Here is a 17,253-nt window from a genome sequence, read left to right as displayed (position 1 = left end):
GCAAGACTGTTGTGCCTAATGACTATTTTTGGCCCCTAGAGGGCAGCGATGACTCTCTTTTGACAAGATTGGGTAGGCGTCAGCAGAAGACGTGAGGCGGGGCTAGAGTGTTGAGGGGACATTGGCTGAAGAAGCCATAATGGCGACCGGTTTGCAAGCAGCTCACGGTCGAGCCGTTTTTTTCAAAGACGAAAAGCATCGACCAGCGCTATAAAGAGCACATTGATGACGACGATGATCATCATCGATGATGATGATCATGGTGACTCCGAGGTTGACGGCGAAGTTGGAAGCGTGGACGCGGCGGCTATGACGACGTCATAAAAGGTTCACGGGCGAGCGATGCCAACACCGGAAAACGCGGAGCACAACCGAACACGCTCAGGCGGACGCTCAGGCGGACGTTCAATCGGACGACGAAGAGTGCCCCGAGTCCAATGCATATTCATCGGAGGAGTGGGTACAGTCTGCTACTTGCTATTCCCCGGAAAAAAAGGCCGTCTGCACGCGAAACGGACAATGGAAAGTGAAAGTAATCTGTTGTGCAAACCCTGCTCCCTCTCCTTGCACGCAGGAGAGCGTTACAAAAAGAAAAACTGTATTTGAAACATCCACATAATTGTAAATAGTACCACAGTTGCACACATTTGTAAATAGTTAGCGAAATTGTTTTGTCAAATTGTTACACTGTTGAATGGAAATAAACGTATTTTGCAAACTAAAAACACTTTTTCATTGTTGGTGGTGGTGTATTACAGAAGTAAAGCACTATTTAGGTGTTTGTGGCATCATTCATGGACAAAAAGAAGTGTACAATTCACTAGAGTGCATGAAATAACATCGTTTCACAAAAAGCTCTTTTTCTCCGCTTTTTGTTTGAAAACAGAGCATTTCGGTGAAAGTAACCATTTTCTATTGTTGATTACTGAAGAACGGAATAAGGTAGAAACAAACTATTTTTTGCTGATGAAAGATGAGAGTTCAATCTTTCATTTGGTAGTATGTGTGTTTCCATAGTCCAAACACAACATTTTCTGTGGACCTTGAAAGATCAGTCAAAATGCTTAAATCGGCTGGCACTGGCGGCATCCCTTTTCTGAAAACGGCTGGCATAAGACAACCATGGGAGGTCACTGAACTGTTACAATTTAAAACAAATATCTATTGACTAAGATTATTATTTTTTAAATTCAAATTTTAAAAAATGTTCCTTCAATATTTGCTTTAAAAAAATCAACAAAGAGTTGGAGTCTGTATTTTGGAAAATGTTGACGCCAATTATAGAAATATTGGCTATCGGCCTCCTTGACAACTAATAATCTACCTCTAAAAAGAATCCCAGTTCACTTCGGGCAAAAGTTGCAATGCATCCTGGATTGCTCGCCAGTCAGCCACGGGGCACAAAAACACAATTTATATTCAAATTAATGGAAAATTGAAAATTTTCAATACACCTCACAAGCATGTTTTTGGACTGTGGTATGAAGCCAAAATACCCAGAGAAGGGGCGATCCTACATTAATAGTGGCCACCATGTACTTTTACCTCTTGTCTGTGTGAGCATTGGGGAAAGAAGCCAACATGCTCACGCAACACTGCACGGCTGCAACAACATTCAACAAATGAAAAATAACATACCTGCATAGAAACGTAGCAGGGAGCCCATTTCTGTGTTAAGCCCTTCCTCTTGAACTCTCCAAGGGTCTTTAAATCCAAGCTTAAAGAGAAAGTCATTCTGGATCTGCAGGGGCCTCTCATCTGGGCTAAGCCTCCTGACTGCTTCGCCATGCAGCTGAACATACAGCGTGGGGCTGGATTCCTCTGAGGAGCCTCCGCCGTGGCCAGAGGTCAGTGCAGATTTGCCAGCATTGCAGTCTGCGTCCTGGATGTCAGGTGTGTTACCTGTCGAGCTGTCTCTAGACAAAGAGCCGACACTGCTGCTCGTGGGCAGGCCGTTGGCCACGTCATTAAGACGGACGTTGCTGCACTGCTTGTAGCCGACACCGTTGGAGATGGGATCCAGGCTAGCGCCGGATGCCGGGCAGTCCAGCTCCAGCTCATCCGAAGAGCTGCCGTACATGTCGTGGCCCTCGGTGGCGCTGTCGAACGATGGGCTGAGGATGGACGCGTCCGTGCCGAGAATCATGTCATCGCTGAGGGAGTCCCTGTGCTCGCTGAGCCGGGCCCCGGAGCTCAGGTCGTCGAAAGCGCTGCTCTCCACGTCAGAGCCAGAATTGAGTCCGTAGCTGTCCGTCCCGTTCCTGTGCTCAGAGTCGTCGTCGTTAGGGGTATCCATGTTGGAGTTCAAGTTTAAGTCTGACAGAGAGCATATTATGTTGTCTTGGGACTCTGACTCAGGACTGAAAAGTTTTCCATCCTGTTGCCTCTCATCTGCATTGGTCATGAGCAGCAGTCTCATCTTGTCACCGGGGTGACCTCCTAAATCTGAGGGTTCCAGGCCAGCCAAGTGGTCATATTTGATACCGGGGTCTTCGCTGACTTTGCACAGGTTGTAGTACTCGTACTTGACGCTGCAGTTGCCGTTTTGGTCCATCTTAGGGTTATCTTTGCTAAAAATGCGCATGACAGAGCTGGACTTGCCGCAGAGTTTGCCGAGGCGGATCGCGACCTCGCCGGCCGTGGTGTCGGCGGTGCAGAGAACCGGCCTGGGAGACGAGGACGTCAGTCTGTCGTAGATGTGAATGGCGCCTCGGTGGAGGTCGGCTCTCACCCACTCGCGGTCGGCGGGCTGCAGCTGCATGTTCTGCCGGTGCTTGAGCAGGGTCTTGCGGTCCAGACTCCGGGTGTGCAGAGACGCAGAGGACAGGGCCGAGCTCATTTTGGCACCACCGCAGGCGGCCGTGACAGCCGAGGAGGAGGAGGAGGAAGAGGAGGCGGCGCCGGACGCGGCCGTGGCGGCGCTGAGGTTCCGCTTCAAGCGCCTGCGTCTTAGCAGCAGGGAGCCCGAGTTACCGGTTAAGCCTCGGCCGTTCAATGCCGCGATCCGGCTCGCGTGGGGAACACCGTTGCCGTTCTTTGCGTCTGCGGAGGAGGGAGCTAGATGTCCGCCGCCGTCCGCTGGAGTCCGCCGGCCGCTGGACACTCCGCTGGGCTTCTTCGTTAACTTGCCTCCATCGTCAGCTGCAGCCTGCACACTCTCCATCGCTGCCAGTGAGAAGTCCCCCGCTCGGAATAAATAACGGTGCGCACTTGGTTCCGCCGTCCGCGTCTACATTTAAAAGCCAGCGTACGTTCCCACAGTGGTGAATACCCGCCAAACGGGCGGCGTCGGTCACTTGCTCCACTACTCGTCATTCGCTCCTCGCCTTTTCTTTCTCCTGTCGCTGTCTCCTCCGTAGTTCCGAGGGAACATTTTACCGATTAAAGTCGCTGGGAAAGAGGAGGCAGGGCGCGGAGGGACATATCAGGGCGGAGACCTGACTGCGCGTCCCGCTTGGACCAAAATACACTGCTCGAATATGCAATGAACGTCGGCCGACCTCCTACGCAAATACCTCCTGATGTATATTCATGAGGAGTCAAGATGGCGTTGCTCCACAACAACGCGGTGCACTCTGGGATGTGTATTGCATCAGCTCGCGCACCCCTTCTATCCGCCTTAGAAGGAAATGCTTGAAAACTACATGTCCCATTATCTCAGCTTTGGATCACGTGAGGCGGCTAGCGGAAGGCGACGTTGAAATCTCTTCGGTAGATGTTAACCGTTGGTTTAGCTTAGCTCCGTTTAGCTACGTATATAATCAACGACTGACATCTGTTGAACATAAGTGACGTTAAAGAGACGACGGCCCTACTCTGGTGTCTGCTGATAAAGTTGTAAAATCCGCTGCGGTTGATGAAAGAAGGCTTAGCGGCATTTCTGTAAAGTGTCGAGGCAAATAAATTGCCTTCGGGACGCCATTTCATACCGCTTCAGCTCACCGCTCGTTCATTTCATGGCGTTTCCCGCCCTCTTGAGGATGAAAAGGGAATTTATATTCATATCTGTGGGCCACAGCGATCCCACAGACAGGGAGGCGGTACTGGAAATAAGGAATGATGTTTCACTAACGTACGTTACAATATTTACGAGGTTACTATTATAGTCATATTATCGGACTGATTAGTTTGGAATAGTTGTGCGGTGATGCAGGCAATTTATTTTTTTAGTACTACTGTGCTTGGAGGATAAGAAATATAATACTAATGGTTAAGTGGATGGTATCAAGGTGAGCTTGATACATGATGTTGTTCAATTTAGATACATTACAGGATAATCACTCAGGATATTTTATACGTCTGATAATCGGATGGTTGCCCACTATTTATCACATAATGCCCAATTGTTGCATGTTTGTACCCCACTTATAATAGAAAGCTATGGCAGAATTTGTCATCTCTGTAAGGAAAAAAAAAAAAAAAAGACGCACAAAATGGAAATGCATTCAGAAATGAGATTTTAATTGGCATTATTGTATCCTTTACATGGCATTCTGTATTCCAAAAGTGTGGGTGTTGGTGGTGTGGGAAAAAAACATTTTAAAATCTATTGAGCTGTTCCAATTTGAGAAGGAAAAAAGTTATTACGGAGTTCATTTTCCTTCCTTTTTTCAAATCGGGCGAAATGGAAATCCTCATGCATGTCCTGGCAGCTTGTGTTTTCTTGATTGTCACACAGACAGTCAAAAGTGGAGTGTTTAGATCATTCCTATTGTGTTGAATTTACAATAATAACAAAAACGGTCGGGGGGAATGCCCACATTTTCGACATCAGTGAGGCTGGTTGACTTGGTGAAACTCTTACATGAACTGATTTGTGCTCCAAATGAATACAACATCCATGCAAGCCACTCCGCTTGAAATCATTCTCCGAAGGAGAAGACTTACTATATTTCCCGCACCTGACATACAATTCACATCTTAATTCAATGCAATACAGAAAAAAAGACAAAAACATTAAGTTTCCATAAAGTTTGAGCGACAGTGCAAACGATTTGAGTTAAAATTTTGAAAATCAGTCCATTAAAATCCACTTCTTGTCCAGAATTGTCACCATGCTATGTTCAATTTGTATTGAGGCAGATATCTAATTGGCTCAGCGGCGATGACAGCAGGAAACTTCATCCTGATGTAGTACACTTAAAAAAAATAAGTTTTTATACAAGCACTGAAAAGAAAAAATGACTGGGTGGCGTGTTGTTCAACCCTTAAACAGCAAATGCTATTGCTTGTAAAAAGAAAGCAAAGTGTACAATAAAACGCAGGTCATGAGGCATAAATACTAATATAAAAAGAAAACACTGCAATGAGTCTTGCTCTTGGTATTAATTCCAAAATACTTCCACCCAAAGAGCAGGGACATGTACACTGAGGCCTCTACAACACCCCCCAAAAAAACATAAAAAATTGAAATAATATAAAACATACGCACATCTGTCAGATGCATTTTTTTTGTTTTTACATAAAATGTACACAATTCTGACAAGTGAAGGAAATCTGATTTGTGATTTGTTCAATATAAACAAAATGTACATTTGGAGAGAGCAACTCCTCGGGATTCACAGTAAGCGACTTGGATGACGACATTGTCGGTACAGTACACTAACATGGGAAGAACACAACTGCGGATCAAACTCTAGAGGGCCCTAAAGCATCTCAACCAAATCAAATATTGCACATCGTGACATGACATCCCTCCCCGCCAATGCGGTACAAGATGGATGAAACCCGCACAGTTGCTCCCTCAGGAGCTCCGTTGGGGGACGACGTCGTGGTCTTGAAGAAGAAGCATTGTGACAAATCTGCCGGTGAATGAATGTTCTGTCAGACAACTGAGCGCCTGCCTGAGAGCTCAGAGTGGAGACGTTTGGATGACATCATTCCGCAAAATGGAGGAGGGGGGGGGGGGTGTTGACTTAACTGATGTGCTACTACAGCGGGTGGGCTAATTAGTGGGTGTAGTACCGACTTATTCGTCTGGGGTTTTGGTAGTGGGGGGGAGGGGAAAAGGCATTTCAGAAGACATGGCCTTATTGACGAAAACGGGCACCGTTTGACTGTCCAGCACTTAAGGTTCTACCCCTGCAGCACTGCTTGACACAGCGATGGTCTACTATGGTCGGTGAAACCTAAAAAGGAAAAAAAATATATATATATATATTTCAACACATTTCATCACCCTAAGGCTTTGCTAGCACATCTCCAACCAGTGTATGCTGCATGCAAATCTAACATGTATTCTTGTAGTGAGTTACTTAAATGCAAATAAATACCAGGGCCCGGTTGTTTTCAATTCTCGGTTATTTTAACCACCGGTTACATTTTGAACCCACCGTTAAATATGCGTTGTTCAAAACATGGCTAGTCACGCTGTTAGTTAACGGCATTGTTAAAGTTAACCGTGCATTTTACGGCACTGGTTAGCACACATATAGCCCACAATCCCTCTTTTTGTTTACTTCCGGGTCGGCAAAAGGAATGGATACGATCCAAACGTCGAACCAAACAAACGTTATTCAATCAATGATTGAAGCAAGTTTTTGCAAAACAATTTATTCTTGTTTTTTAATTCATTAAAATGTTTTTTTTTCTACTGTGTATTTTCAGTGAATATTATAATATTATAGTGTAATATTTTTGCAGCATAGAATATTGCATGTTTTTGTCTGATTTCCTTCCTCATATATTTGTCCGTTTTTTTTTGTCTGACGTAATTGTATTTTTGACTGATTTGTATTTTTGGTGTAATATTTTTGATAGAATTGCTTTTATTTGTATTTACATACTTCTAATGTGTGTGTTTTTTAATCTAATACTTGTAATGATTACTAATAATTGTAATTACTGTTTTAAATTAAAAATTACAAAAAATATACATTATAATATTAAATTTAAATTAATTTAACGTAAATAATTAGCCGCTATTCACAGTGTTGTTGTCTGTTTGATTATTAAAGCAAACAAGAAACATTACAGGTAACCTCTCTTTGGAATCACATCCCACTAAATGTTGGGCAAGCCCCCTCTCTGTCCATTTACTTGATTACAGAGTATTTTTTTTTTGTATTTTATTTGAATTAGGGCATTTATTTGAGTAGTACGTAGATGATCCGTCATCTACTTTACGTCAGGTATTTATTTTGAGGGGGTATTTAGTCAATTGTGGAGTACCACCAAGTGTTTATCTGGAGTACGTGTGGGCTTATTTAAGGAGGTATTTGATTCATGCCAGCAAGCCGGGTGTCTTCAGAGGAAGGTTTTTATTTGGGGAGGCATTAAGTTAATGAACAGCAGAGGGTGCCTGGCATCTACTTCAAGTTGCACATTCACTGCATTTAAGAAGGGATTTCATTGACTGCAGATTGAATCAGGCATCTCTGAAATAAGATGTTTAAAACTCATTCACTGCCGTCCAAAAATTGTAACTATTTCTACTAGTTTAACTTTTTTTTTTTTAACTTTAGTTAAGAGTATGAAAAATTAGGGAAAAAAAGTTGTACATTTCAAACAGATATAAAATTTGTGATTAATCGTGAGTTAACTAGTGAAGTCATGCAATTAATTACGATTACTAATAATAATTGCCCGATGCCCCTAATTTTTAATAATCTTTTCTTTTTGTCTTAAAAAAAAGAAAAGAATAAAAGATTATAAAAAAAATCATGGGCGTTAATTGTAATTAATCACATGACTTCACTAGTTAACTCACGATTAATCACAAATTTTACGTCTGTTCTAAATGTACAATAAACAAAATTCTAGGTTTTCTTATTCTTGTTAACAAAAGTAGAAAAAACGTTAAACTAATAGAAATAGTTCAAATTTATTTATGGCAGTAAATGAGGAAATCAGTTAACGGCAGAGAGTATCAGGTTTCTATTTGCGTACGGTTAATTTGAGGAGGAAATTGGATATTCAACTGTAGAAAATACCAAACATTTATTTGAGGAGGCGCTCAGCATTTAGTTATGTAACTGGCTTCTTTGAAGTAAGGTGTTTGTTAAATTCCTCAACTCCAAAGACTTCATTAATTCGTTGGTTAATCTGAAAAGGCATTTTACCGGTAGTTACTGAAGTGTGCAGAGTACAAAGTGTATATTTGAAGTATGGTGTTTATTTAAGAGGCATCAAGCTCATCATCTGCAAAGACTATCTGGCATCTACTTGAAATGAGGGCTTTATTTGAGAAGGCATTTAGTTAAGAAAATAGAGTAGAGATTTGAAGGTGTTTATTTAAGAAGTCTTCTGGAAGTAATGTTTATTGGAGGTGGAAATGTTGATACCTAACTGTAGAGTATCAGGCATCTATTTGAAGCAACGTATTTCAGGAGGCATTAAGTTATAAAAATGCAGAGATACCTTGTGTTTAAAGTAAGGTGTTTATTTGAGGAGGCCTTTAATTACTTAATTGCAGAGAGACGCGACTTTACCTGGTTAAATGACGACTCGACTCGTGTACTTCCATCTCGTTGCTCTTGAAGTCGTTGAGCTCCTTTCGAATAGCTGCCTGGATTGGAAAAACAAACAAAAAAACGGACAATTAACACCCACAGCAAAGCTTTTCTTGTTTGGTAGCAAATATCCATTGAGTACACTGAAAAACTGGAAGATTGTCAGGCTGGATTTACACTGCAATTTTTAAGCGATAGATATGAAATTGCATGAAAAATTGGGCACTTAAGCCTGTCATGTAAATCCAGCCTGTAGTTGATTGCATTAATAATATTCATCATGAAAAATAAAACTAGCTTTCTCTTCCAAGTCATTTTTGCTCTGCCCTGATATTGTGGCAACCCCCTGAAAATGAGCACATATTAATAATAATAATAATAATAATACACAAGCAAGCATGAATATTTATTTGCTGGAATATTTACTCTTTGCAGGGCGCATCAAATGGGAAGAAAAAACACATTTTTTCCAAGACTGTAGTGCAGGAAGAGTTTCAACAGGGGGCAGTGTGATGCCTGCATACCATTTATCTGATCAATTCAGTGTGTCATTTTATAAATTTTATTAATATGTACTTTTTAGATTTAAATCACACATAAGCATACATTTGATAGTGATGCCATTCAATTAGTGATCATGACCTCTAGTCTGGGTAGCGTCACTTCTATCAGTGTACTACTTTCCTATTAGACAGAGCATGGTATACCATTTTACAACATCTTAAGAGTGTTTCAGAAAGTGAATAAAAGTTTTCAAATGAAATTATCAATATTTTTTTAAATTACATAATTAGTGAAACTATATTGTTTTTTTTATTAAATTCTTGATCATTCAAGTTAAGTGCAAATTTTATTACATTTTCAGGAAAATTACATTATAGCGTGCTACAGGGATTACTCTTTCTGTGGAAGTTCAGGCAAGTTCATGTTCATTAAAAGTCATTTGCTTATCCTATTACTTTTTTTTTTTCAGAAAACACGAAAAAGTGGGGCAACAAAAAAAAAAAGCGAAAATATGCCTGAAGTCATTACAGTAAATTAAGTGGGTGACGATGTGACTTATGTTTCTTATATTTGCTCATTCGTATGCAGTTTTACTCTTTCACAAGGTTCTCCCATTAGGCCTCAAACAGGTGCCCGTTTTCTGTGGCAACCTGTAAAAATGTTTTTTTGATTCCCCGTGAACACTGTCCCATAAAAATACACACATAAATGACAGACTTTTAAAAAAATTTTTTTTTTACTGAGATTCCCTTGTGACCTTTATGAGCAACAGGTGCACATTTGGGCAGGAACCTGTGTACTAAAATCCACTATCCTATCAAATTAAATTTATGAATGGCTTGGACTCTTTTACTGTTTTGAGATTCCCTCATGATGACCCTATAAAAAACAACAGGTATAGGTTTCTGCTAGAACCTGTGCCAATGTGGTGGAAACGCAGATAGTTTTCAGGAATGCTTCAAGCTCTCTTTTGAACACTGTTACTAACATCCAACAAAGAAAGAAAAAAAACTCACAAACTACAAGCTACAAATTGTACATTTTTACAGTTTGAGTTCAAATTAAATCCAACAATGACCACTATTTTTACTTATTATTTTATTTGTATTTTAGTAGACATGGCTGAAATTTGACCTGGAACATAACAGCCGAAGTGTACACAAACTTTGTAGCACCTGTACAAAAGAATGATAGTTTTCATTTTCTGTATTTTGGGTCACTTTAGGAAAAAGTCATCAAAATTGAGGAGGAATGACATTATTATCTTTTATGTTATTATAAAGCAGCAAGTTCCTTAAAGAGGAAGGCAAGATATTCAGTTATATTATATTACGCCTTTGATGTTGGAAGCGGGAAGTAGACATGTCGGCAGCTCGCCGTCCCGCGGCTCCGCTTTGTCCGATTACTCCCTTACGTAAGGGGAGCTATTGCGTAATCAAAACAGTCAGAGCCCCCGTGATTTCCACGAGTGGTCCTCAGGTGTGATCTTGCGTGCTTAAAAGACTCACAAGCCCAAAAAAAAAAAAGAAAAAAAAAAAAAGAGGAAGGCGAGAGGCGGAACGGGAGCGCTTGCTTCGGGGCGTTTTACTCCCAGGAGTGTCGAGTCGGAAACAACACTACCAGGAAATTCTTCCGTTATCTACCTATATCTGAAAATGGAATCTGAAAACAAGCACATTTCAGACAACTAGGGTGTAAAGTGTATTTTGACAAAATCACATCACGGACGAGTGATTAAACACCTGTGAAGTTACAATTTTAAAATGTGGGAAAACATTGATAATATTTGAAGCAGGAAGCACTACTGGCCTTGTCAGCCGCGGTGAGCCGGGTCCAGGGTTTATCTGCCCGCCGGTCGTAGTCCTGGGCGTCCGAGACCTCCACGTAGTCACTGAATCGGATGAGGATTTTGGCCTGTCTCAGCTCCTCTACGGTGGGCCTCTGGCTCAGCTACAACGACAACAGCTGCTTCAAAAACATGTCACCTTCACAAAAGGCAGTCGTGCTGTCAGAGATTTGACAATGTTTATTATTGTGGTGTGCTGCAAAACTGCAATTCAATCCTTTTGCGGCGTCAAATGTCCAAAAATGCCAAAATAAATACATGAATGAATAAAATGTGAGGATAAAAACAGATATAAAAATATAATCCAAAAATTTAATTAGAGCTGTCAAATTACATTTTTTAATCAGATTAATCACATTTTAGAATTTTGATTAATCACAATTAATTGCTTCATTAAAAAAAAGAATTCCCGCCAAATTTGAAGAGCACCGGTTATGTGTTCATTCTTTTGACATTTAATGTTATGAGGACATATTAAAAAAAATATTTGGATCCACACTCATCCTCCTCTTTTTCTAATCAGTTAATTACTTGCATAATTTAAAATGGAAAAAAATGACCCCGATATTTTGACATGAACAAATATTCTAAATGTGATACGCAAACATTCATTAAATGCTTTACTTTAATGCATGAAATGATGTTTATTGCTCAAACAACCTGTGCTACCTTAAATTTAGCCATCCGCTGTCACGCTAAAGGATAATCTGTGGTCAAAATTAATAGTGCGATTAATCTGCGTTAATTTATGATTAATGCGATAATTTTGTGACAGCACTAAATTAAATAAAAAAATATAAATGGAAATAAAAACAAAAAATATATATTATATACATTATATTGAATTATATATTTTTTCCCACATTTATTCATTCTTAAATTTTGGCATTTTTGGTCTTTCATACAAAAGTGGTACACTTTGCATGCCTCAAAAGTGAAACAACACACGGCAATTATTTACTTAACAGGCAAATACCAGGTGACTATTGGAAGTGAGGTGTTTCATTGAAGAGGCATTTACATCCTAAACTGCAGCTCATCAGGCAGGGTCTATTTGAAGTAAGGTGTGGAGGAGGAAGCCATTAAGTTATGTCCTTGACTGCGGAGTACCAAATGTCTACTATATAAAGCAAGGCATTCATTTTATGAGGCATTAAATGATTTACCTGCCGAGATTAGCAGGAATCTAATTCAAGGTGGACATTTATTTAAGACGACAGTACGGGGTACATATTTGAAGTAAGGTGTTTATTTAAGTTGAAGTGAGATGTTTGAGAAGGTACATTTATTTTAATACCAGTGTTTCCTCGCATATTTGTGATTTTCGACAATTTTTCTGAATCCGTCCTCCATTATTTGTTGAAAAACCCGTCTATATTGCTCTTTCTGAAATGCCACAAGACGGCGTCAAAGCTCTGGCTAATAAAAAAGTAGTGCTTTGGTGTCATCTTGTAGCATCTATAGGCTATTTTAATCCTTTTGGGTGAGGCAGCAATTACTAGTGTTTTTTCACTGCTGCGGATTAAAGAGAGACGGCCACGCCTGATTCACCATTTTGTCCCTCGTCCGCCATTTTGTCCCCAGTGTTTCTGCTAAGCTAGTGCTAGCGCTTGTCTGTGTTTGTGCACCGGGAGTATCTTTGGCTTTTCCATCCACCTCCAAGCAGTAATGATAAGTACAGAATCTTTTTTTTTTTTTTTGATGTTCATGAGTTTTTTTTTTTTTTATTATTAAGTATTTTGATGTAAATTTCGTCTATAACAGTGAAATCCGACCTACGCGGAAATTCTGGTTACAACTCGAGGACTCGCTGTAATTATACAGCAATTTAATTTAACCCCTTCAGACCCGCATATTTTCTGCTGGGCTTTTTTTTTTTAATCATTATTTTTACAGATTTAGACTTGGGGTTGTCTCATGTTTCGATTTGTTATAGTGGACGCCAGGATAATATGGCTGTAATGTGGCATAATCTTACAGTTTATTTGTAACATTTTTAACATGAACATCAAACAAATCAACTTGTGATTGGTTAGTTAAGATCCAATCATGAACCAGAAGTGTTGACATCATCCAAATTATACATTTTTATGGGTTTAGACTCGCAAATATGTCATGTCCACTGGAACCATATATGGGTCCGAAGGGGTTAAGAAAAAAAACTTTTACATATAGTGTATATATGAAATTCTTTATTTTACTAATTTTATTATTCACAATAAATCAAGTAACCAGTGAATTAATGAGATAATGATTTAAAAAAAATCCATGCAACATATCACTGGACTGTTAATGTAAATGCTCCGTAAAAGAACAGAGCAAGCTTTATGTACTTTGTCCACCGCTACTTTAGTTGCTCACAAAGTTCAAAATTCACATGAAATGCATTTAACTTCCGAGGCACACTCATCCAAAATAATCTGGATTGAAGACCAAATTGTACCACTTGAGGTGAGCTTGATTTGTGGCGGTCCCGCCGTATTAACAAGATAAAAATATAGTGCAGCAGATGTAAGATCATTATTTTTTGGGGGGGGGGGTCGAGAGCGGGATGCCTGCAGGGGTGCAGGAGGTGTTGCTTAATTGAAAACGACAGGAACATGCTCAACACCTCTCCATGGGGTCTAAGGGTTTGGCAGCCGACATGCTGCCGGGGCCAAGGGCAACAAGGACGTGCGTGCCCCCCCCAGGGAACCCGCAACAATGGCCCGCCCACGATTTGTTGTTGTGTGAACTCACCTTCCGAGTCAGCCGTCGCTTGATCTCCCGCTTCTCCTCGATTTCCTCTTGCTCGTTGCGAGCTGCGGAGAAGGAGGAGTGTTACTTGCAGTTGCGCAATTACTAACGAGGGTAGCAAACTCGCATTCTGCTTAATGCGGCCAATTAGAGAGCAATGCTAAACTAAAGCGAATGTGTTTGTGTAACCCTCAAATCGCTTTCATCATTGGCTGTTTAATAGTATTAGCGATGCGCGTCAGGGGGAGCGCGATTGCTTTGTTCTGCCAAAGTTTTCCCTTTGGTGCGCGCTCATGATTGCATGATTAGCCAATTGGATTAAAATAGAAATCTCTTCTCATTAAAATTGATGCACGTGTTATAAAGTGGCCGAGATTGCCAGCTTGAGATGTTAGCGTGTTAGCATCTTCCGGTTCTCCCATGCGAAGAAACTGCCTTTCCACATTTTTTTTTTTTTTAAATTAAAGATGCTCTCCAGATAAATTTGATTTGTCTTATACATTCATAATAGCCAGACACTCAAGTTCTTACCTTGCATTTATTAATCTACCTCTACCTTTTTTTTTCATCTCCTACAAGCCATGACGTAAAATCCTTAAAGCTGCATTAGCACTTTTTGTACTTACAGTAGATTGCTAATGTAATATGTGGAAAATTTTCAATCTGTCCAAACACCTAAAGCTACCTGGATAACTGTTAGCATATCAACTGTTACCATTTGATCAATTCTCATTTATAATAGGATGTGTCTACGAGGCATGATGTTAAATCTTGATCAGTCCTGTACAATACTCAGGTTGCTATTTTGCTACGCTAGCAAATCAACGTTGGCCTATTTTGTCTATTCTCATGAGACCTATGCTGCATTAAATGAAGGTTGGAAGTCTGAGTTTTCAGACCTCCTACTGGGAGAGTTTGCTGCAGGAAAGACATTCCTTAAAGTAAAGTATGGTTTGCTTGAGGTCAAAATGTGTTTTGATGAACCAAAACGAAACAATTTATCGAAATCTGCCATCTTTGCCGTTTACATTCGCCTGCAATGCTTTGAGGTCGCAACTGGTACATTATGAGTGGGATAAATCCTTCCTAGAATGCAGCAACAGTACGTACTAAAAACAACGTATTGTACTTAACTGCCTATGTGCATTCTTTATTAAAGTTACCCCGTGGATAAAAGCAATAATAGCATGTGTTAGCACAATTATTTGCATAAGCACGTTTGACATAATACAAGGGCACAATGAGATACCCTACAATTTCATTCTGATTTGTGGCATGATGAGAATACACCAAACTCCAAAAGCACTTTTTGTACACAGTTTATCGTCTTGTTAATTGTTAGTATTTCAATTCTAATTTGTAAAAGTATCAGACTTCAATACAAGGTCTGGTATACAACCCTTGTCAGCCTTCAGGTAGCAATCTTGCGATGCTAGCATATTCCCGTTTTCTCATCTCCCATTTGCTCCCAAAAACGTATAAATACGTTCTTTTAAAAATGTTTTAAGTGTCCCAAAGACGTATTTATATTTTTTTATGCTAGAGCATACAGAAGGCTTTGATGCAGCCTCAACTGCAAAGAACGGTTGGAAAAAATTGTCATTACACAAACGCCCAGCAGGTGGCAGCAAAGCATAGGAAATGAACCAGGACCATGTTGAAAAAAACCTCAATTAGTCAGAATTCTAAATAGATTTGTGAATAATGATGAAACCTAGTTATAAAACGGAAACAGATAGAAATATACTTTTTTTTTTTTTTTTATATATATAGCAATAGAACACAATATTCTGTGGGCCTTGCAAAATCTGTCAAAATCCAGTAAAACAGCCGGGAGTGAAGGGGATTGTTTTAGTGAAAATGGCTGGGAGTGAATGAGTTAATAGCATGTTAGTGTTTTATCCATAATACCATTTTTGTATTTATGTTGCTAGCAGCTTGACATGTGTTAACAAATAAATTCTTAGAACAATTACCTGACTACAAGGCATGACGAAAAGCACAATTTGTATTTAAAATGGTGTATGGACAAATGTTAGCATAGCAATTGTTATTAGCATTTTTCTTCAGTCTCAATAGCCTTTCGGAATTTTACCTAACACCAATGCGCCTTTTGAAATAATACCCCCAAAACAGGGCATTATGTAAAAAACTCTTAACTACCTCCGCACTGTTTGTACTCAGGTTGCTATTTTGGCAATAAATTTGCATATCAACTGTTAGCATTTTATCAAGTCGCATTTTTAATACACAACAACTGACAAGGTATGATGTTATCGGCTTTACTTAGCGCTTGCTATACTCAATTCTGTTACAAGCTGCTCTAAATATTAGCATGTTAGCATTTGATCAAATCTCTTTTTTTTAATGAAATATGATCACAGGGAACTTTTTTGTAAAATCCTTCACAATTAGAGTTTGTCACTGATCTCTGGCATCGAGGCGCTCCCGCACATTTGGTCTAACCTTGCAAGCGTGCCAGTGATGAAAGGGGCCGTGGCGCGTTGCTCGTAAATTCTTTGACTTTTTCCCCCGTGTCTGCGGAGCCTCCGGGTGGAGCAGGAAGTGTTGGTAAATCACACTTTGATGTGAAAGTCACAGAGTGCCCGGCAACAGGGCTGCGCGTCCCTGATACGGCGTGCGTGTGCGGCGGAGCTAAGAAAGCAATCTCGCCGGGCTCAACTTCCTCAGGGAACCCCGCTCGCTTGCCGCAACATAAAACATCAGGCTGCGATGGAATAAAACGAAGAAAAAATATATATATATATATATATATATATAAATATATATATATATATATATATATATATATATATATATATATATATATATATATATATATATATATATATATATATATATATATATATATATATATAACATTGGTTTTAATCCTATGGATTTAGGCTACATGGAATTGCACCAAAACACGGGAAGGAAACAATTTTTCGCTGTGAGTCATACTAATACGAATCTTATCCGTACTAAGGTTCTCGCTACGTATATCCTAGCACAGAGACAGTTGGCATGCTAGCATTTTTCATAAGAAATGGTATCAATACATATAGATATTTGAATACCTATTCAAAATTAGAAAAATATTAAATGAAAAAACATAATAAAATACAGCCATTCAGATGTAAAATACCATATATAATTACAAATTATAGGTACATACAGGCAGAAAAAAGTAGGCAACAGTTGAGTATAACCCTCTATATAATACCCACAAGTAAAACTGTTGTTTTTCCTGTGCTGCATTCAACAGGAAAAATAGACTTGCACTGAATAATAACATTCTACTTTTGTCAGTTGGTGAAAGTTTATATTATTGGGCACGTGAGACGATTGACATGGATGCAGTTCACCTTGAAAAACGTTCCGTCAGCCATGCATGCTGTCGCGAGTACCACATACATTAAAATATCTAGCCTGTACTCGCCCATCGCTAGAATATTGCTAGCTAATGCTAATAAAAGCATACATTTATCTAGATAACAAGTGTTGTACAGTTTTCCATGTAGTCTGATACCATTTCTAATGAAAATTGATCAAATGCTAGCATGCTAACTGTCTCTGTGCTAGCATATACGTAGCTGTGGGTATTATATAGAGTGCTATACTCAACTGTTGCCTACTTTTTTCTACCTGTATGTGGCCTACTGTGTGTACTCACCGTCTACTCCCGCAGCTTCTACTATGACGTTCCTTTCCTTA

At 39.7% G+C, this 17,253-nt stretch overlaps 2 protein-coding genes across 4 annotated transcripts in view; both read right to left on the bottom strand.

Moving 5' to 3' along the window:
- The window catches only part of phlpp1 (PH domain and leucine rich repeat protein phosphatase 1), a 71,979-nt gene extending 68,037 nt beyond the window's left edge, over positions 1-3,942 (bottom strand). The window contains exon 1 of the mRNA XM_077555898.1: positions 1,639-3,942. Within this exon, the coding sequence (XP_077412024.1) occupies positions 1,639-3,163 (1,525 nt within the window). The 5' untranslated portion in view covers positions 3,164-3,942. The remainder of the gene's footprint in view (positions 1-1,638) is intronic.
- Positions 3,943-4,440: 498 nt separating this feature from the next.
- LOC144043041 (phosphatase and actin regulator 1-like) overlaps positions 4,441-17,253 on the bottom strand; it is a 61,646-nt gene continuing 48,833 nt past the window's right edge. For all 3 annotated transcript variants that reach the window (XM_077556247.1, XM_077556248.1, XM_077556246.1), the window contains exons 9-12: positions 13,540-13,601; positions 10,760-10,904; positions 8,430-8,502; positions 4,441-6,128 (exon numbers count right to left, since the gene is read on the bottom strand). In XM_077556247.1, the coding sequence (XP_077412373.1) occupies positions 6,113-6,128; positions 8,430-8,502; positions 10,760-10,904; positions 13,540-13,601 (296 nt within the window). In that variant the 3' untranslated portion in view covers positions 4,441-6,112. The remainder of the gene's footprint in view (positions 6,129-8,429; positions 8,503-10,759; positions 10,905-13,539; positions 13,602-17,253) is intronic.

Source organism: Vanacampus margaritifer, chromosome 2, assembly GCF_051991255.1.
Source record: "Vanacampus margaritifer isolate UIUO_Vmar chromosome 2, RoL_Vmar_1.0, whole genome shotgun sequence".
Classification (NCBI taxonomy): Eukaryota; Metazoa; Chordata; class Actinopteri; order Syngnathiformes; family Syngnathidae; genus Vanacampus; species Vanacampus margaritifer.
Note: the sequence above shows the minus strand (reverse complement) of the source record. Positions and strands in the feature narration are given on the sequence as shown.